The 21,132-nt window shown below is 35.9% G+C and overlaps 2 protein-coding genes across 3 annotated transcripts; one reads left to right on the top strand and one right to left on the bottom strand.

The window, feature by feature from the left end:
• Positions 1-1,623: 1,623 nt before the first annotated feature.
• Positions 1,624-7,599, bottom strand: LOC110733295 (protein INVOLVED IN DE NOVO 2-like). Its single transcript, XM_021913309.1, has 9 exons — positions 7,293-7,599; positions 5,273-6,225; positions 4,546-4,727; positions 4,322-4,411; positions 3,920-4,207; positions 3,603-3,812; positions 2,719-2,956; positions 2,065-2,123; positions 1,624-1,959 (listed from the first exon to the last, which is right to left on the bottom strand). The coding sequence occupies exons 2-7, from the start codon at positions 6,180-6,182 to the stop codon at positions 2,726-2,728; spliced, it is 1,911 nt and encodes a 636-aa protein (XP_021769001.1). The 5' UTR covers positions 6,183-6,225; positions 7,293-7,599; the 3' UTR covers positions 1,624-1,959; positions 2,065-2,123; positions 2,719-2,725.
• Positions 7,600-9,789: 2,190 nt separating this feature from the next.
• Positions 9,790-21,056, top strand: LOC110733293 (AP3-complex subunit beta-A-like). Of its 2 annotated transcripts, XM_021913307.1 has the most exons (12): positions 9,790-9,921; positions 10,059-10,278; positions 10,783-10,859; positions 11,596-11,845; positions 12,233-12,859; positions 13,301-13,474; positions 14,295-14,421; positions 14,519-14,628; positions 15,198-15,398; positions 17,078-18,081; positions 19,336-19,605; positions 20,415-21,056. In XM_021913307.1, the coding sequence occupies exons 2-12, from the start codon at positions 10,063-10,065 to the stop codon at positions 20,782-20,784; spliced, it is 3,426 nt and encodes a 1,141-aa protein (XP_021768999.1). In that variant the 5' UTR covers positions 9,790-9,921; positions 10,059-10,062; the 3' UTR covers positions 20,785-21,056. The 2 variants fall into 2 exon arrangements, with proteins under 2 accessions (XP_021768999.1, XP_021768998.1); XM_021913306.1 differs by lacking the exon at positions 9,790-9,921 and having other exon boundaries at positions 9,971-10,278.
• The last annotated feature ends 76 nt before the right edge of the window (positions 21,057-21,132 follow it).

Below are 21,132 nucleotides of genomic sequence, written 5' to 3'. Positions count from 1 at the left end.
AGCGGATTTCTTTATACTATAGTAACACATAAACAAGAGTACAAGAACAAGAAACACCCCCCCCCCCCCCCAAACACCTCAATAAAAAGCTTTGGCGCGGGTTCAATCAAGGTTACATATCAAAGAATGGACACCAGACCAGGTGAAGGAAAAAAAAAAACATGAATTAACTTGCAACCCACCAGGCAACCATTTTGACAGTGTCAATACAACATTAAACAATCTACCATTACTGAAACAATTGACAGTGTACTTTTTCTTTCATTCATTTAGGACTTAGTGACTAACTAAAACCACCAAAAAATTGCTACAGTTGCCCTAGAAACTACATTAGGTGATCAAATTTGTACAAAACAAATACACATTCTATCATATTAGGACTTTACACAGTTTTAATTCAATGAACAAACATAATGAAAATAATAGTAGAAAATTTAAATTTACACATTAACATTAGCCAACTAATTTAAATTTGAATATGATCAACTTGCAAATTTGAGTTAATTTTGACATGATCAGTAATGAAAATAATAGTAGCAATTAACAAAATTAAGATTAGAGCTGAAAAATGGGTACACTGACCAAATTGGAAAGAATAATTAACTTCTGAGTGGCTGTTAAAAAAAAAGGAACAATTAGCATAGAATTAAAAATTAATTATACAAAAGAATTGAGATAATAGCAATTCCAAGTGCCAAAAACAAGGTTTGTTCTTTCTTCTGTAGTTCTGTTAGAGAGATAAAATTCAGAGGACAATATGTGTGTGAAGTGTAATCACACTTAAACAAATTAGATGCCATTTGTGAAATTGGAGCTCTTATTTACTGATATTTTTGGTTTTTTTCTTTTCTTTTTTTTTTTACTACACATTATCCTTGCGTTAAAAAAAAATTATGTAATACTTCGTAATTTCGTATACTCGAATCACCACCACAGCCTCTAGAGTCCAGCAACACAATGTGCTCTGCTGGTATTGAACCCTCCACGATCACTCGAACCAACCTAGACTCCATCACCACCACTAAGACCAGGCCAACTAAACCATCTGCTACTTGATCTCACTCGTTAATTAATGCTAATTTTTTTTTATCCTTCCCATTTAGTGTTTAATGGTCTTGGACTAATCTTTGCACTTATATACTACTTGTATATAATCATTTCTTGACGAAGGGAATAGGTGTTGAAGAAAACTCGTAGCATAAGGGCAGACCAATATGTGTATGAAATTGTACTAAGAAACAGTATATATGGAATGGCTTAGCATATGTTTCATTTGGTTGGTAGTTCAGCTGCTTCGGACCTGAGGGAGAAAGGGAACAAAAGCAATCTTAGACATTCAGGTTACAAACCTAATCTTGTAATCGAACATTCATGGTGGTTTTGGAGGCGCATGTAAAGATTAATGTCAGACATATAGGTCCCTTACCAAAGGAGAGCACAAGAGAACGAGGAACAGGGTAATGGGGTCTAAACTGAAACAAACCGAGCAAGACCTTAACAGCCATAAAGTGGCTCCAGATTGAACAGCTTATGAAGGGCCATGCGGTTGCTCACTTGCTCTATCTAACAAACAAGCATTTCGGCTAAATGCATCATGAGATTTTTAACCAAGACATAAATGCATTAGGATGAAATAAGACAGCATCACATTGCAAATTTTATCATCGAACAGACTAATAGCCAGTTTTCCGGTACAGACAAATCATTAAGGTCCAAACAGGAAATGATATGGTCTAAAGTTCCATGCCCTTAGAGCAATTTTTCTGGGCTAACTGCACCATAATAAATGTCTGTATTCCAGGCCACCAACAAAGAATGAAACAGGTGCCTGATTTACAGGGGTGAGGGGGATAAAAAAAATTGTTGTTTCAATACATATTATTAATGGAAAACATTTCTGCTTGCCGAAATGCCTCCTGCATGTGAAGCTGTCAAACCCAATGTTTTGCATGCTTTACCCTGCATCGAATCAGCATAATTGTTTTTAGATCAGTTTATCATACAATAGGCGTTCACAAATATAATCCTCAAGAGAGATTTCAAAGATTGGTAACCATTCCATACCAATTTCATATTTTCATAACTGCATCAGTCCAACAAGATATACACCATGAAATAAGTTTCTGCACCAAATTTGACAGTTGAGGCATTAGATCATAAGCATAACAGAACACTTGTGGGGATAATTATTCTCAGAAAGCAATGAAAACTACAATAAACAGCACCTGAGAACCCATAGAAAAGGCATACCACGATTAAAAGATTTGGATGTCAGTTGGAAAAATTAATTAGATTATTAGAGTGATACTGCCTCCACCTCACAATTAACATGTGTTTTTGCACATAATTGAGTGCAAAGTATAGAGATACAATTGGGAGTGGGGCCATACTTTAGAGGGGGGGAAATAAACTTTAAAAAAAAAATGTAATTTGAGGGACATCTTAAATGAAAATATGTTAAACATAATTGTGGAATGGAGAAAAAACTACTCGCGGTTCAATCTCATTAAGAAAAGTTCCTTAAACACGAAGATCGCGGTTCAATCTGGAGAGAGAGAGAGAGAGAGAGAGAGAGAGAGGTAAATTTGTTGTCCAAGGTATTGTGTGAATCACTATTTTAAAGAGGACAAACAATTCAGTATGGAGGAATATTACTTGAAAATTTCAATCCATTTGACCTAAATTCCGTGAACAAATGCAAGAGTTGCATATACTAACCTGGAGTTCAACCCCTAAACCTCTTGTAATCCTTCCATTTGTTCAATATATATGATACTCCTTCCTGTAATGTAGCTTTCCGGCCTTCTTTGTTATTCCATAATTCAGTAATAATGTATCGACCACTTGGGTTGTACTCATTAATTTCCTTCAATGCAGTTGTAACAGCATCGTAAACATCATCACCCCACTCTCTCTTCAGATCTATCAGCTTCTCATCAGTAACATCTATTACTTCCTGTGAAAAGGATAATTCAGTATTTAATAAGCTGACTTCTGTGAATAAAAAATAAAGCAAACTTTATCCATTTATACTTAAAAATAAAATTTTAAATTTTAAATAATATATGCAAAGCATCTCCACCAATTAATCCATTCCCACCCAAAAAAAAAAAAAAAAAAAAAAAAAAAAAAAAAAAAAAAAAGTTTCAACTTTTGAGAGGCAAAGAGAATAATATCACCCACAGCTAATAATTTCAGCAAGACAGCAACCGCTTGGACACAGAGAATCCAAAAACAACACAGCTTAAAAAATGAATAAAATCTTAAATTTTTAATAATATATGCAAAGCATCTCCACCAATTAATCCATTCCCACAAAAAAAGAAGTTTCAACTTTTGAGAGGCAAAGAGAATAATATCACCCACAGCTAATAATTTCAGCAAGATAGCAACCGCTTGGACACAGAGAATCCAAAAACACAGCTTAAAAAATGCAAAAGAGAAATCTTTAACTCCTCCTATGAAGACAGCAATGCAAGCTTTATGCAGATGATGATGATACATAGCTATAGTATAAATCATGATGAGAAGACCAAGAATCACACCAGTGAAGCTATAAATTTATAATATATAACATGAAGACAAAATTATTAAACACATACCTTATGCTCACCATTAACCCGAACCACCTTAAAAGGATGCCATTCAGGATCCCGGAGATATTCATCCCACAAAGAACAGAACTCTGCAGCTTTGTCTTCAGCTATGTCTTCAGGATATTTTCTCTTGCAAGCTTCCTGGAAAACTGCACTATCTAGTTCTCCCATTCTTTTGACACCAATAAAGCCACGATTTGACATCTCTTTCAAACCCTTGTATTCAAGTAAGCAGTGTTAGGATTAGGGAGTTTGAAAAGGATAGGCAAGACACAAGAAAATGTGACCAGTGCAGAATCTAAATTTTAGCTCTTATTGCATACATTTATCAATTCCTTACGAGCATCCTGGAGCTCCTCATTGCTCATGCGTTCAGTCACAACAAGAGTTTGATTCAAAGACTCCACCTCCTCTAGGTTTTCTTCTTTTTCTCGCAAATCTTTGAGCATCGAGTCTACTTTTTGTATTACCTCCATGTCTCCTTCATCACCCACGTGCTTCATCACATTTAATTTCCCTCTTAGTTGCTCAATTTCCAGCTCAAGTGCTTGCTTCGCCTCCAGCTGATTTTGAAGTTGCAAAATCCGCTTGTGTAGATCCTCCTTTTGTTTCTGTTATAAAGACAAAGAATTTGGTTTCAAAATTAAGACGATGTTGTGTCACAAATCATAAATTTACAAAGTAACACTGTCATACAGCACTCAAAAGTCAGAACAGTCACCAACCTTCTGCTCTTCAGCCAACTTCAGCACATTCTCATCAGCCTTTTGTTGCACAATTGATGCATGTTGAAGTGAGTCGTTTTTCACAGCATTCTAAACAGAGAACAAATCAATAGATCAAGGTCTTATGCAGAAATCGTGAACTACTGCTAAGAGGCACTATAACGCAATCTATCTAATAAAATATATATCAGATTTCTTGTAGAATACGGAGTAATAAATTATACCTTTTCAATCTCCTCTTGGAGTTTTTTTCTTTCAGTTTCATTATTTGCTTCACGCTTCTCTAACTCGTGCACACGGACATCTAGCTCTGTTTTCTCAGATTCTAGTTGCTGCTTAAGCTTGGAATGGTCATTAAAGATCTTTTGAAAATGATCTCGAGCACTCAGCTGAATCTTCTTAATCTCTGATTAACACAAACCCCAATGAATACACATAGTGAAAAGCAACACAAAATGAACACATCAGAGACTAGACTAAATTGAAAAGAAACTATGATGCTCTATACACCGATTGAGAGAGCTAGGACAACAGAATGTTCACTCACTGATCATCCAGTAATTCTGCAGTATTCTAAGGTCTTAGCTAGCACTTAAACCAATATTGAAGCTTCTGAATAGAGTGATTAGAGCCCAAACAATAAGCCAGTTCCTTTATCAGCAGAGAACAGTTAACATCTTCTAGCTAAGAAACATTCAAATCAAATGTTTGATCAAGAATCCTAGACAATGCAATGAAAGTACTGTAAAAAGGAAAATATCTGCTCCATATGAATATTTCTCCCAGGAGGAGATGATCACAAGAGTCTCAAACAGCTATGGTTACACACTTACACTTTATATCTCTAATAAGATTCGTAGTGCACAAAATATAACTTAAATGTGAAGATAAAAAATTAGAATAGCACTTAAAACCATGGTGCATACACAAGATTGTAGTAATTATTAGTACCTTCATTATATGCCTGATGAAGCTTGTCTTTCTCTTCTGCCAGCTTGTTGAAGTTGTGGGAAGTCTCAGTAAATTTTGTCTCTATTTCCTTCAAACTCTTCTTCTTAGATTCAAGCACAGTTGTCAGGTTTGAGACAAGCTTGCCAGCCTTTCGAGCTATTTCTGCTTCAAGCTCGGACACTGTTTTCACGTCTCCAATCTTCCGCAGATGCTCCCCAATAATCCCAGGTGAATCATAATCATCAGCACGAGCAACCCAGGCATACAGCCCAAACTTTTCAGTATCCTTTACTTGCCAATGCTGTTTTCCATGTTGATTTAATTCATATTCTTTCTCAAAAGCCAATGCATTGTTCAAACCCAGCCAGTCTTTGTTGAATTCCACTGCAGCAGTACCAGAATGGCCTCTAAAGTTCCACAAGGGATGGACTCTCTTGGGGTTGAACCCTCTAGCTCTCAACTCATCCCTCAATTTTGAACCACTTTCCCCTACAAACCGGCCCTCTCTGAATCGAGTAGGAATGTTCACCACTATTCCTGTCCAAGGCCATACAAACTTGTCATCATGGTCACAATCAACTACAGCAGCATCACCATTAGCCTGTTTCGACGAGCTAGCTTGATTTCGTACTTCATCTTCCAAAAATTTAGCAAGCCCAAGGTGATTTGCCTTCTCCCTTGCCCTTTTCTTATTTGAACTTGCATTTCCAATCCCTGAAGCATGTTGAAGCAATTCTTTGTAGAGAAAGTCCCGCTTCCTTTTCCCCGGACAGTATGGACAAGTATACTTTTCTTCTGAGACTTTCAATTTGGAACTTCCCTTCTTAAGCTCTTCGAATGTTTTGTCTCCATACTCTTCTATTTCAGATTCACTAATGTCAGTGTCCTCCTCTTCAGAGCTATGAGCCATGAAATCCTCACCTCTTCGCGATCACAGCACAAACTCAACAAGCCTGTATATAATATACAGGCATATTTCAGAACTTAGAAACAACAAAACAGAAAGGTACTCATTACATTAGCACCTCCACTTTAAACCAAAATCATCCCATTGAAGTAACAGAAGATATTTCTCAGTTCCTATTATTGTAAAACCATCTTCCCACCCCCCACCATTTCCCTTCTATAGTTCTATTAACCATGGTTCACCAAAAAAACAAACTGTTCAAACTAAGGTTGCAGCCAAATCAACTAAAAACCAGTAAACCAGAAAACCCTTAACCAAAACCTCGCCGTTTAGAGTCAAATATAATCGAATGCACTACATATCAGAAAACCCTTAACCAAAACCTCATCATATAGCGTCGATTATTGTATTGAAACCTATCCAGCAAACTTCCTATGTACATTTAGTCAGTAAACAACAAACAACCAAATATCATTCACAATTTTTCCCTCAAACTTCAACTAAACCAGAATTTAGATAAATAATTTATCCAATAAACCAAAACAACAAGTCACACCTACATCAACAATATATACAGGCATAAAAAGAAGATATTTCTCTTTTCCTATTACTGTGAAACCCCCCACCCTCCCTTTCGGAGTCGAATGTCGTTTCGATTCTTTTGAATACACTCCATATCAGAAAACCCTTAACCAAAACCCTCATCATATAGTGTCTAATATTGTATCAAAACTTAACCAGCATATTACCTATGTACACTTAGTCAGTAAACAACAAACAACCAAATATTATTCACAATTTTCCCTCGAACTTCAACTAAACCAGGGTTTAAATAAATAATTAATCCAACAAACCAAAACAACAATTCACACCTACATCAACAGATAAAAATAAAAAAAATTGCTAACCATAAAATAAAATCAACATATTTAGATTTTTGGGAAGCTACATTTCAGTTCCAATGTTAAAACCCTAATTACAAACATTTAAAATAAAACCCCCAAAAACTGTCAAATTCAAAGATTCCAATCCTTCCTTACTTAAAATCTAACAAACAAAACCCCTTCAAAATTATACCCAGAAATTAAAATTACAGGAATAACAGCTAAATACCTCAGATTTTACTCAAAATTTCGGAAATCCTTGAACCATGCACAATGCTGGAAATCCGCCAACAACCAAAAACAAAGCTGAAAATTGAGAAATTCTGGAGTAAAGAGGAGAGAGAAAGAGTAGAAAATTGAGATTTGCGAGCTAAATAAAATAGAGATTCGTAATCAATGAAAATCTGGGAAAAAATTGAAGACGATTTAGAGAGTTTGGGGAGGTTTTGGGGAAGAGAGTGGGTTACTGAAAGCAGTGAAAGGTGACACTGATAAAAATGACAAAACGTTGAAAAAAAGTTAAAAGTTGATTTTGGGGATGCCGTTTTACGGGGAAAAACGCGCTGTTTTGAGCGAGTATGATGCCAAGTCAGATTCAGTAAACTACTCTAATTTCAAGGTTTTTAGTTTTTTACAAGGAGGACGATTGATACAATTGTGCGTATACTGCAAAGTGGCCTGGCCGCCTGGGGTTTCTAGGAGAGGTGTCAAAACTCTAAACCACCCGATTTGAAATTAACCCGAAAGATAATCGATTTAAATTTCATGGCGCGTAAACGTAAGAATTAAGCATGAGTTAAGTTTTAAAATAGACTCGTTCAAACTACACCTTATCGAATCTAATCCGGACACCCGAATTAACACCTCTGCATAATAATTCATATTTTTATGCATTAATGCTACTAAAATATTACTCTCCCCATTTTCTGGAAGATGGTTACAACCTAATGTGAAAATTGGGCAATTTAGAAAACGAAAGAACCATAATTTGTATACATGGAGTTATAAAGGTTTTTTTAGCATCGGGTGTATGTCTAAAGCTCCTTAGATTACTATTGGAATTCTTGAGAAATTCCGACAGCGTAAAATAAGGACTTGTTTGCAACTTATCAAACGTTTTCTCGTGATTTGTTTAACAGTTGGAGTAAGAAATGTTAATTTGTTTAGCTAAGTTAATTCACTGTATCAAACTAATTTGCTTGGCAAACTAAACAAAACAAACAAATATATCTATACAAAGATGCGCGAGTGGAATATAATAACGAGATGCTTGCACATGTAACCCATGCACCTCAATTGCCTTTTAAGATCTATCATTTACCTTTTTACTAGTTTTAGTGTATTGTACAAGACTCTTGCACCGAATCGATCAAGATCGAATAGTCAATTGCTTATAATATCAGTTCATATTATCCTATCACGATAATAAATCACCTCCAACGAACATCTTTTATAAATCATTAAAAAATAATCTATGTAATTCTATATAATCTCATCCCGTTTAGATACATAGTATAGTAAGATTTCGTTTTTGGCTAATTGGAAAACCCAATGTTTAATGATTTTAGTATGTGGTTACACCTCAATATTACATCCACGTAAGAATTTGTTATATACACCGGGGTATACCGTATATCCAACTAACCCAAGGTTAGTGTTTGCTCGTCATTTGATGATTAAATAAAAAACAATCATCAAAAGGAAAACATAATACCCATGGGTGTACCGTACACCCGAATGTATATAACAAGCTCTCCATTCACATAATGTCGAGGTTTTTTTTTTTTTTTTTTTTATTATCATTGTTAATTTTTTTTATAGTAATATGAGTGTGTTATCTTGGAACATGCTTTATTGGTTTTTAAACTACTTTAAACTTTCTCAATGTAACTTCTTATTTTTTTTTATTGGCTTTAAACTAATTTAAACTTTCTCAACGTAACTTCTTATTTGGTGCGTGTGTTAATGGGAATCAACTGCATTCATTCCCTTTATTGGTGTTTGTTAGGCCTTTTTTCCCATTCCAATTACCTTCTCCATTCCCCTAAATCCTTCTAAGTTGATTCCCCACTTTCCCAAGTTATTTTCAATACATTCCCTAGCCACCAACACACTACCATACCACCACCTTCCTACCTACCCATGCCATTGGAAAACTGCACCGTCACACCACCACCCCCTCTCCCCCGAAAAGCCAAACCTTCCCCCGTAACCCTTCTCCCACCACCGCCAAAAACCTAAAAAACTGCACCAAGTTCCCGTAACACATTTGGGGGTGGGGTAGGGTCGCCCAACCGTTTTACAGGAAGGTGGTGCAGATTTTAGGTTTTTTGCAGTGGTGGAAGAACTGTTTGGCTTTTCGAGGGGAAAGGAGGGTGGCGATGAATGGGGGAGGTGCGGTGAACAGCAGCAAGCAGCGGCTGGGTGGTTGGGTGGTCGGAGAAGGTGGTTGTTTCCCTTTGTGTTTAAAAACAAACAATTAACTAAATTTTAGTGATTATAATTTCATTCTCTTTCTTTCCCTTTGTTCATTCCATTCCGTGTATCCTCTGTAAACCATCATTCCATTCTCTTTCATGTTCATCAAAATATAAATCTCACATGTCCAATTATATTAATATATATCATCAATTTTATACGGAGTAATTTATTTTTAATATTTTGAAAAATCAAGAGGTAAATCCGAGATTACTACAATATATCAACATCGTCTAAATAATCAATAAAGATAACGCGAGCCATAACACAAGCAATGAGCCATCTCGAGAGCCTTTCTAAAACCACAATTGTCTAATTAATCACTCCGGAGTACTGATCAAAACCGTTGTAGGCCGGGCTATCACGTTCGAAAAGAGCCGGTTCTTCATTCTTCAATCTCTCTCCTCCCCCGCCATTTCTCCCCCCCCCCCCCCCTTTTTTTTTTTTTTTTTTTCCTGAAAATTCACTATCAAATTTCAAGAACCCTAGAAATCACTAAAAAATCGATCAATTGCAGAGAGATGTTCCCGCAATTCGGAGCAACCGCCGAATCATTCAGCAAAGCGTCGACAATGGTGTTTCGGATCGGTACCGACGCTCACCTCTACGATGATCCCGAAGATGTCAGCATCGCTCCTCTTCTCGATAGCAAATTCGACTCCGAAAAGTGCGAAGCGCTTAAACGTCTTCTTGCTCTCATTGCTCAAGGCTTTGATGTCTCCAATTTCTTCCCTCAGGTTGAATTTCCAGTTTAATTTCATGTTATTGCATTAATTTTATGTTGATTGAGCTTAATTTGAAGTTGAGATTGGATTTGAGTGATTTATGCTAGTTTCTGTAAGCTCAATTTAATACGAGAAGAGTAATTAGATTAAATGCATATTATTTTTGCTCATGTTTGAATTGTATTGGATGAATTGACTGATCTATCACTAGAAGAAGAGTTAGCTTGAATGCAGATCATACTCCATTATTTGTTTCGATACGTGTTGTCTGTTTAACTGTAACAGCGAATTGGTCCTACATTGTTGAATATTGATGTAGATGCTGTTGTTATGTTGTAAGCAAATGTAGAGCCCAGTGGACTTGTTCGCTCATTTGATTTTTATGTTAGAACTATGTTGATCATGTTATGCCTCTCTTTTTGGTTTCTTGAGGAAGCGCGTTTTGCTGAAAGGTTTCATTTGGCTTTATGATCAGTTATATTTATTAGGACATGCTTGTGTTTGTTTTGTGTTCAGGTTGTGAAGAATGTAGCATCGCATTCATTGGAAGTTAAGAAGCTGGTTTATGTATACCTGCTGCATTACGCTGAAAAGTATGCTTTCTTAAGTAATAATTAATGTTCCTACATCTCCTGGAAAAGTCCATTTAGAGTTATTTGTTAAGCTTTATAGCTTTATTACTTTCTCTCTTGATTATTGCATTTGTGTCCGTGGAATACAGAACTGGCACTGTCTTTTGTAAGGGACAGCAACTAGTAGTCTTAGGTAACTAGGGAATAAAGCTTATGTATTAGTTGCACTATGTCAACATTTTTACATGCTGTTGACTCATCTTGACTGTTGATGCCTTGATGGATACTTATAGCATTCTTCTAGATAAATTTCGTTTAACAGTTGCTTCTCAACAAAGGTGAAAAGATTCAATGAGTGTTATAATTTAATCAAGTTTTAATGCAAAACCGATTTGTTGGGTGAGAACTTTTCATTCCTAACTTTGCTCATATCTTAAATTTTATTGTTAAAGGACATTTAAATCCTCATCTCCAAGTGTTTATTAAATCACCAGTGAGGAAACAAGAGGACTGCTTTCTTTTGAGCATACATAGTAACTATAGTCTATACATAGTAACTATACTCGTACAAATCTTTATTGACCCACAGCTCCATTTCCCAGCCGTAGGTACACAATCTTTTGTACTTGGTTTAGGATGTCTTCTGTAGCAATGTAGATTTAAGGATAGATATCATAAGGTTAATGGGTTAATCATATCCTTAAACTTGTACTCTTCCTCTCATACTTATTGATATATACTGACAATTGTCTTCCAGGCGACCAAATGAAGCATTATTATCAATTAATTGTTTCCAGAAGGACTTAGGGGATACCAACCCTTTGGTACGTGCATGGGCTCTCCGTACCATGGCAGGCATCCGTCTACATGTAATTGCACCTCTTGTTTTAGCTGCTATAAACAAATGTGCCAGAGATCCATCTGTCTATGTTAGGAGATGTGCAGCCAATGCTCTTCCGAAATTGAATGATTTGCGGCTTGAAGAAAATGCTTCTGCAATTGAAGAGGTATTTTATATGAAAGCCATAATATGATGTGTAGATACTCATGTAAGGTAATCTGGATTATATGTCGCAATATGTCTCTGACATGCTTGTAGGGAAAGATCCTAGACCAGCACCTCCAAATTTTTTTGAATACTTTCTTACAGTCTGAATTCATACTCTTGGAATTGGACACCCCATCTATAGTTTCTGCCTCTCAAGTGTCTATCACTCTCTCTCTCTTAATTTCTTTTCTTTATTAATCTTTTTCATGTAGAGGTTCCACTTTTACACTCGATGTGTCAAAGGAATTTGCCACCCTGTCTTACTCTTTAGTTATCCTTGTAAACCAGCTCTGTTAATTTATTTGGCTGTTTATTTATATTTGTGTAATGAGTGTTTCTTCTGCAGATTATTGGTATATTACTAAATGATCATTCACCTGGAGTAGTTGGAGCTGCTGCTGCTTCATTTAGTTCAATATGTCCAAGCAACTTACCTCTTATTGCAAGAAATTATAAAAGACTCTGTGAGATTCTCCCTGATGTAGAAGAATGGGGTCAAATAATCTTGATTGGAATTCTGTTGCGCTATGTGATTGCAAGGCATGGCCTTGCAAAAGAATCTGTGCTGTATTCTCCCTGTGTTACTGGAACTAACAGCTGTGAGAAGGTTGGTCCAAATGCAGACATTCACTTACTAGACAGCCATGACTTAAGCTATGGAAGCTGTCAGCCAGAGTTAGTGGACTTGGTTGCCAGGTCGTACACTGAAGGTTCTGATGAATACCTATCACGATCGAATTTTGAGAAAAGGAGGCTTTTTAACATAGATGATGTATCCCTTACTTCTGCTGTAACAAATGATGACCTGAAGATGCTTCTGAAGTGTACATCACCCCTTCTATGGAGTCAGAACAGTGCTGTAGTGCTTGCAGCTGCTGGAGTGCACTGGATCATGGCACCAAAGGATAGTGTAAACAAAATTGTAAAACCATTGTTGTTTGTATTGAGATCATCACGCGCTTCAAAATATGTGGTTGGTTTCTCTATTCTTAATCCTTTTACTCTCCATTGTTTCTGCAATATGTCCTAGAGTCACTGTTGTCATTATCTGCTTTTGTAAAATATGTCCAATCACCTGCTGTTGCCTACTTGTATTTATATTTGCTCCCCCACAGGACAATTATTTTCAGAAAAAAACCTTTTGTTAAGCAATTGATCTGTCTTATGCAATTATGTTACCTCATCTTTAATGTGGTAATTTTGTTGTAGTATTTGTTTGGTGATAATTTTGATCTCAGTCAGGCTTGCATCTTTCTTAGAGTCTCTGGAGCATGTCAGATTAGAAATGGATATTTTTTTTGGTTTCTCTGGCTAGATGTGGTCATGAAATTAATTAGTAGAGTTTCTTTACTTGTGTGGTGCATAGTGCATTGAGATGATGCCACTGATTTTTCCATATGCTTGGCTTGTTCAGGTTCTCTGTAATATTCAAGTTTTTGCTAAAGTCATGCCTTCACTTTTTGCCGACTATTATGAAGATTTCTTCATGTCAACTTCAGAAACATACCAGATAAAAGCTCTAAAGCTTGATATTCTCTCTTTGATTGCTACGGATTCTTCAATTCCTTGCATTTTTCAAGAATTTCAGGTACTCATCTCTTTCTCTCTTTCCCTTTTTATGAACATCTTTATTTTCACTATGCATTTATGCAAGGGTAGCTATAATAATGTGATGTGTTGATGTTGTTTACCCACTTTTAATTATTATGCGACTTGTTTCTCAGTAGGACAATACTCTCAATTTGATGTTTTAATCATGTGGAGGTAATGACCACTTTAGTTGCTTGAGACATACTCCCTCCATTTCTTTAAGTTGTTATTATTTGTTTTTTGCACAATTTTTAATGCGTACATTTGAGCATCAAGCCATCAATACCAATAAAAACGTATTATAAAAATGAATGTTATTATCTTGAACTTAACATTGAGACAAATCTAACCTATGTTCAGGAAAAAAGAATAAGCTTAGAACAGGAGGCTCTTCTTGCTTGTCAACCTTTGTATAGAACCAACTCAACCAAGTAATTATATGCAAACCCCCTTCAGAAATATTGCTACCTGTGCAGAAGCTAATTTAATGTTTTATATCGATTGATATTTTGTTGTTGATCCTGAACAATTGAAAACTGAAAGTAGCCTTAACTTTTTGTCAATTCTGGAACTTAATGCTCGTGTTGGTTAACTATGGTTTTTTTTGAGGTCAGAAAAGTCAATTTGGAGAATTATCTTTGTTTGGTATTTGATTCTCTACTGATCATGAAACCTGGACCCAAGTGTTGTACACAGTAGACTGCATGTAGTTAATATTGTTCTTTCGTTAATAAATTTCTTAGTTTAAGGTCAAGAGTCTCCATGGTCGTGGCTTTTCTCATTGTATATTCTGTTAACTGTCATTTTCTTGCTGATAGGATTACATTAAAGATCCAGACAGAAGATTTGCCGCTGATACAGTTGCTGCTATTGGTTTATGTGCTCAACGTCTCCCAAAACTTTCTAATATATGCTTGGAAGGACTCTTGTCACTTACCAAAATGGGTGTGCTTTTTTAAGCATTCTCTTTTTTTTTTTTTTTTTAATTATTAAACTCTAGTACAAGATCATTGAATTTATTAATAAATAAAATACGTCGCAGAATTCTTGACGAGTGAGAATAATGCTTTGGATGAGGAAGCTGGAATTTTGATCCAAGCAGTGATGTCTATTAAAGCCATCATAAGTCAAGATCCACCTAGTCATGAAAAGGTAGCTTTGCTTCAGCTAATCATTTCCAGTTCAAATTGTCATTTTCTCTCTCTTTTTCTCACGTTGGGAACACTTGAAATACAAGGTCTCTGTGAATAAACCCTCGAATTTAGGATACTGTTTTGTGAAAGTTTTGAAAATAATAGATTGTGCTATACTCGTAATATGAAATTGTCATTGAACTCCACAAGGTTTATTTTTGCTTGTAGCCTGTAGGACCTCACTTGATACAGATTATCGCTTGGTGGGGTTGTGGGGATAGTTTCAATATTTCTATGTAAACAAAGCATATTTCTGAAGATCTTTGATTACTATTCTTTAAAGTGAATCTTCTGATCATAGCTTGAAGGTGGTTTTCTTTTGCTTTCGATAAATTTTGGAACTTGGAAGTTCAGAATTTTTCCGGACATCTGGTTGAAATGCCTTTTGTTGCCGACGAGGATTCCTTATCATCCTGTTTCAAGACTACTTAATAAGTCAGAGAATGATTACTCTTTATTGCTCTTTTGAAATGATTTTGCCACTTTACATGTGCTTGATGTTTTTAAATCTCAATCTTTGACATTTAGGTTATTATTCAATTGGTTCGAAATTTGGATTCAATTAAGGTGCCTGCAGCACGAGCAATAATTATATGGATGGTTGGTGAATACAACTCTTTAGGAGACAGAGTTCCTTTGATGTTAACCTCATTACTCAGATATCTTGCTCATTGCTTCACTACAGAAGCTACTGAAACAAAGCTTCAAATACTTAATACTGCTACTAAGGTAAGTCAAGATCTACTATTCCTAGGCTCTTCTCACTCTAACAATTCACTGTTTATTGCCTTTTTGCCTGTCATTAATGTCTGTAATCGATGCTTTCATGCCAAATTATATCTGTAGTGATCACTAAATGTTTTACCTTCGCAATGTTAATCAAATTTTGTCTATGGATCGATTGGGTATGGGGGCATAACTGCATGCCCAGGTATCCAATTCATCACTATGAGAAATGTGTACTTTGTTTGAAGAATAAGAGGATTCAAATGGAGCAGAACATTTAATCAATTTGTTCCCGTTTATTTGTTAATGCTTGAAGCTAGCTTAAGTCCCGTGCAACACACAGATTTTTAGTTAATTTTATAACCAATTACAGTATTAATTCAACAATAATTTACCAAAAATAAAAAATGATACTTTTTCATGAAACAACATAACTTGGTTTATATAAAATCAAAATTGATGAATAACTTAAGATTAAAAATTATAGTAGAAACCAGATCTGAAAGTAGATACTTGTGTACTTGGAGGATTGCAATCTCATGCATATGGAAGGGAAAGAGGGAGAAAGAGAAAGGAGAGAGGTGGTGGTGAGGAGAGGGAGTTAAAGAGCCTGTAAATGAAACAGAGAGAGGAGGCAAGTGGAATTGGAAAGTGGTGAGAAAAATTAATCGGGTAACAATAATTCTTGGTGCTGTGTGGGTAATGTATTACTCTCCTTTGAGGAGAAAATGTTAAGGGCCCAAAAGGTTAACCTGAATTCAGGCAAAGAGTGCAAGCTGAAATTTTTTACACCATTGATTTTTTCACTCCATTCCCCAGATCTTGGCAAGGCCCAAATGTGTATTCCTATGGTTTATGTTTGTCTTTGTCTACCCTCCTATTTGTACTTCTATGTAATAGACTGCTTTGTTTTTGTATAGTAGGAAAATATGAGAAAGTAGTCATACTTTGAATAACTACATACACTGCTCCTGTGTTGTTTTTAGTTTTGTTTATGGATCAGAAAATCAGAAATATAAAAAGAATTCTGTGAGAAAGAACGGATAATATGTAAGTGGCTCAAAGTTATGCAACTTATTTTGTGAAAAAAAAGTAAAGTGAACCAAATAACTCAATGAGATTACCATTTGGGCCGCTTATCTAAGGAGAATAAAAGCCCAAATGTAATATCTTCATTATCGTCTATCAACTTTTCAATTTATAAACCCAGAGTTATTCAATATAACCCTAAATATGTATTTTATTACTGATATTTGTGATTGGCCATGATTTATGGACAGACATGGCATCAAAGTGTAATGGCTCTTATCCTCATATATGCTTCATGTGTCTGACCACAAGCAAGGTTCTTTGACTTGTATGAGTTGTATCGTACACTAATTGGATCAACAGCAAGTACGGTTCCTTGAAGCAAGGGTACAGTGTTGGAGTTTTTTTGGAAACAATTTGTGAATCTCTGTGAATTGCAGATTATATGACTTGACAATTGCATGCCTATGAATGTGGCAAAAAAAGGGGGTTTTGGTCCTTTCCGATACCTTACGTGATGTAAACTCTGGCATTTTCTATTCACAGTTGCTGTTCTATGCTCTCGTTGGTGGATAAGCTTGCTATTCATGTTCTTGGTGTTGTCAATAAATGTATAAATCATAACTGAATGGTTTCTTTTTCCTTTGATTCAGGTCTTATTGGGTGCCAAAGGGGAAGATCTAGATCAATTGACAATTAAAAAACTTGTAACTTATGTTCTTGAATTGGCAAAGAATGACACGAAATATGATGTCCGTGACCGAGCTCGTGTTTTATCAAAGATACTGTCAACGTTTCTGGGCTCTCATGATAATGATGTAGACTATGTTTCACCAAAAGAGGAGGCAGTCCATCTCATTGCAGAAAAAATGTTCGGGCTCCCTAAAGGGTCACCATTGTCTGAACCCATAAGTTCCCGTTTCTATCTTCCTGGCTCTCTTTCACAAATAGTTTTTCATGCTGCGCCAGGCTATGAGCCTCTCCCTAAACCTTGTAGCTTGCTTCTTGCCGATTTTGACCAAGACTCTGATGTACTCCAAGGAACAGAAAAGTCTGGGGACTTCTATGTAACAGATGATTCTGAGAGAAATTCTGGTTCTCTGGATGAAGGAAGTGCATCTGATTTCAGCTCTCAGTATTCAGATAGTGCCTCGGTTTCTAATTATGGCAGTGAGGAGAGCCAAACTCTAAGTGAAGCTGATAATAATTCAGGTCCACTGATCCAGATTTCAGACATGGACTATTCATCTAAGGGGCAGAATAGTGCTGAAACTATTCACGACCCGTCTGGATCTGGAGTGGAGGAAATTTTATCTAGGAGGGCTTTAGAGTCATGGTTGGGCGAGCAGCCTGTTTTGTCGGACCTGAAATCATCTGGAAGTGATGCCATCCAGGTATCTGCCAGAATCTCCATTGATGATCTCAGCAATCGGGTCAAGCCTAAATCATATACACTTCTAGATACTGTGAGTGGTCAGGGGTTGAAGGTGGATTATTCATTTTCCTCTCAGATATCAGACATCTCACCATTGCTAACTTGTGTGGAGGTTACTTTTCATAATTGCTCTGATGAGCCTATTTCAGAAGTGATGTTGGTAGATCAAGACCCCATCAGAGGTCCAGATGTGACAGAACAAGAATTTATGACAGCAGAGAGGTATTAACTGAAATGCTTAGATATACTTTTAATTTTTAAATCCTTAACTATTTATATGAGCATCTCTCTCTCTCTCTCTCACTCACACACATATATTAGCTACAATATAAGGAAACTGATGTGTGTACTTGACATGATGAGTATATCCCATCTCTTGTAAAATATTTGTCATTGTAACCTGTGGATTCTGTGGGTGCTTTCTGTTGCTAAATTTGAGTTGTCAGTTAAGCTTAAACTATAATTTGTTGATGTGAAATTTCTCAAAAATTATGCTCAGAAGGCCAGAACTCCTATCATTTTCGCTGAGAATGTTACGAGTCCTGTCTCGCATGCTTACTCAAAGTTTAGTAAGAACATATGAAGAACTTCCCGTGTCCATTTAATGTGCAGCTGAAGAAGTTAAATGTTTACTTCTAATATTTCAGCTTTGGAAATATTGGTTTGCATCAAATGTCTCCGTATGTTGTGCCTTGCTTCTTACTTGTGATGTAGTTTGCTGGGTTATGCTTTCCCAATCAAGGAATGGCAACTGCACATGACACGCCTATGTATGTTTCGAAAGTTGACACCTCTCTAGAATAAAAATAGATGGAAAAAGGTTGGATGCGGGAGGTACCAGTATAGAGGAACAAGTTTAGGTTAATGCTATGGGGTTCAGCTGTCTGGGACACAATTGTCTTTGGATAGTGCTTTTTGGTCAAATAGATTTTGCAAACAGTGAACTTGAGGAAGATACTTAGAAAAAGGTGAATGATTTTTTCAGGAATTTCTTGATCATGAATGCATGAGGATTGATTTCCAGAATCTATACTTCTTTCTGATTAGTGGGTAGCTTAGGTCTTGTTTTGATGTTTCTAGGGGTATTATTATGTGCAGTGCTCTTTTTTCATTACTCTGCACTATGATGATTGATGTTTTGACACAATGACACATTTTCCACACTGCTATTTTGGTGGGTTCCTTTTGAGATAGCATTTGTCTGAACTTTATTTTATCATTAATATAGAAAGGAAGTTTTCAGACAATGTTATGCTATCACATTTTTCATGTTGTGACATTAACTTGAGTGCATGATGCCATTAGTTTCCATTGTGATTTTCAAAAAAATATGAAGATTCTAGGTGGCAGTACTTGATGGGTGGAATGGTTCATTTTGTGTTATTTGGTTCCTTTGTAATTTTTCCAGAGCTTCCTTATAGTCCTTTTTTTTTAACTTAAAAAAGCAGTGATTGATTAAAGGGTTTGATATCTCAGGTCATTTGCTGCTCAGGTTGACGTTCCAACTTTGGTTCCAATGGAAGGAATTGATTCTCTTGGACCAAGTCAGATAATAAAACGGGTTCTTCAGGTCCGGTTTCATCATCATCTGCTACCCCTAAAATTGTCATTACAGTGCAATGGCAAGAATTACCCTGTCAAGTTGCGGCCTGATATTGGATACTTTATAAAGCCCTTAAAAATGGATGTTCCAGAATTTAGAAATAAGGAATCACAGTTGCCTGGCATGTTTGAATATGTGAGAAGGTATGGCACTTAATTATTTTTGTTCTTACTCTAGTTTTGTTCATGATTATTTGCTGAATGTGGATGATCAACTAGCTTAAATGATTAAAATCATCTTAAGGGGTGGTACTCAACATAGAAATTCATGTTATTATTTTTTATAAACACTGTAGCTTGTCCTAAACCATGAATTAATCAAAAGTTGCTTATTAAAAGCCAGAGTACAGATGGAAGAATAGTCACATTCATGATCGTAATTTGACCCAATGCTGTCTCCTCTTTCACTTTTTATTTAGGCTAATGGAAAATCAATTTGCATGTGGTATGACTATTAGAACCATGATCATGTTGTCTTTTCAAGTTCGAAAATCTCCAGTTCATCTTGCCATCATGATGCCTACATGTAGAAACGATGACTTTGCTCTTAAATAATTTCATTATTGCATTGATTATTGTTCAATAAAAATATAAAAATCATCAGGACGGAGAATTTTTGTAATAACTGCCCTTAATTTAGTTAGTAATGGACTACTGGAGTAACTTCTTTCTGTCAAAAAGCTAAGCAATGACGTCTCTTATGGATAGTGTATTTTATGTATGATAATGTAAGGGCGACCATCTTCTTAAAATATATACACATATTGGCAATGAACCCTATAATATTTTTGCTTGGCTGGGTCACTCATCAGTTAATGTGATGCAAGTGTGTCGCTATCTTATTTGCTTGGATTCGGTGCTATTTGTCCTTGATTTGTTGTCTCAGTGTTTACCGATTTTTATTTATTTATTTATTTTTTCCCGGGTATTTAATGTTTACTATTATGTCTCAGGTGCACCTTTGCTGATCATATTGTGGAGCTGAGCAAGGACAAAAGTGACACTTATTTGACAAAGGATGTGTATCTTATAATATGTGAGAGCATAGCACTAAAGATGCTAAGTAATGCAAACCTTTTTCTCGTATCTGTGGATTTTCCACTGGCCTCTAAACTTGATGATGCATCAGGTTTGTGCTTACTATTCAGTGCTGAGATATTAAGCAGTTCTGTTCCTTGCTTGATTACCGTTACTGTTGAAGGTTCTTGCTCAGAACCATTAAATATATCCGTGAAGGTCAACTGTGAAGAAACTGTTTTTGGCTTAAATCTGTTGAATAGAGTTGTAAATTTCTTAACTGAATCCTCGCCTAGCAGCTCATAAAAAAAGTGGATGAGCTTCTTTCTTGTGCTACCATGTTTTCTTTAATATCATTATCCTTCATACAACATTTTCTGCATACTCCTTTTCACCCCTTCAACTAATTCTGTTTTTTTATTTTTATTTATTTATTTTTTATTTTTATTTTTTGTCATATTTATTATAAAGAGAGTGCTGGACATGCCTGTGGGCTGTATATGAGTTGAGGTATCTGTAAAACTTTCCGAGAAGGAAAATTTATCAATGAAATCAACGTGTGAATTGTTCTTTCTGTACATTGCAATGCTTTATTCAGTTCTTTCTGTACATTGCAATGCTTTATTCAGTTATCACGGTGAAGTTATGTACATG

Source organism: Chenopodium quinoa, unplaced genomic scaffold (genome assembly GCF_001683475.1).
Source record: "Chenopodium quinoa cultivar QQ74 unplaced genomic scaffold, ASM168347v1, whole genome shotgun sequence".
NCBI lineage: Eukaryota > Viridiplantae > Streptophyta > Magnoliopsida > Caryophyllales > Amaranthaceae > Chenopodium > Chenopodium quinoa.
This window is presented reverse-complemented; position numbering and strand designations above follow the sequence as displayed.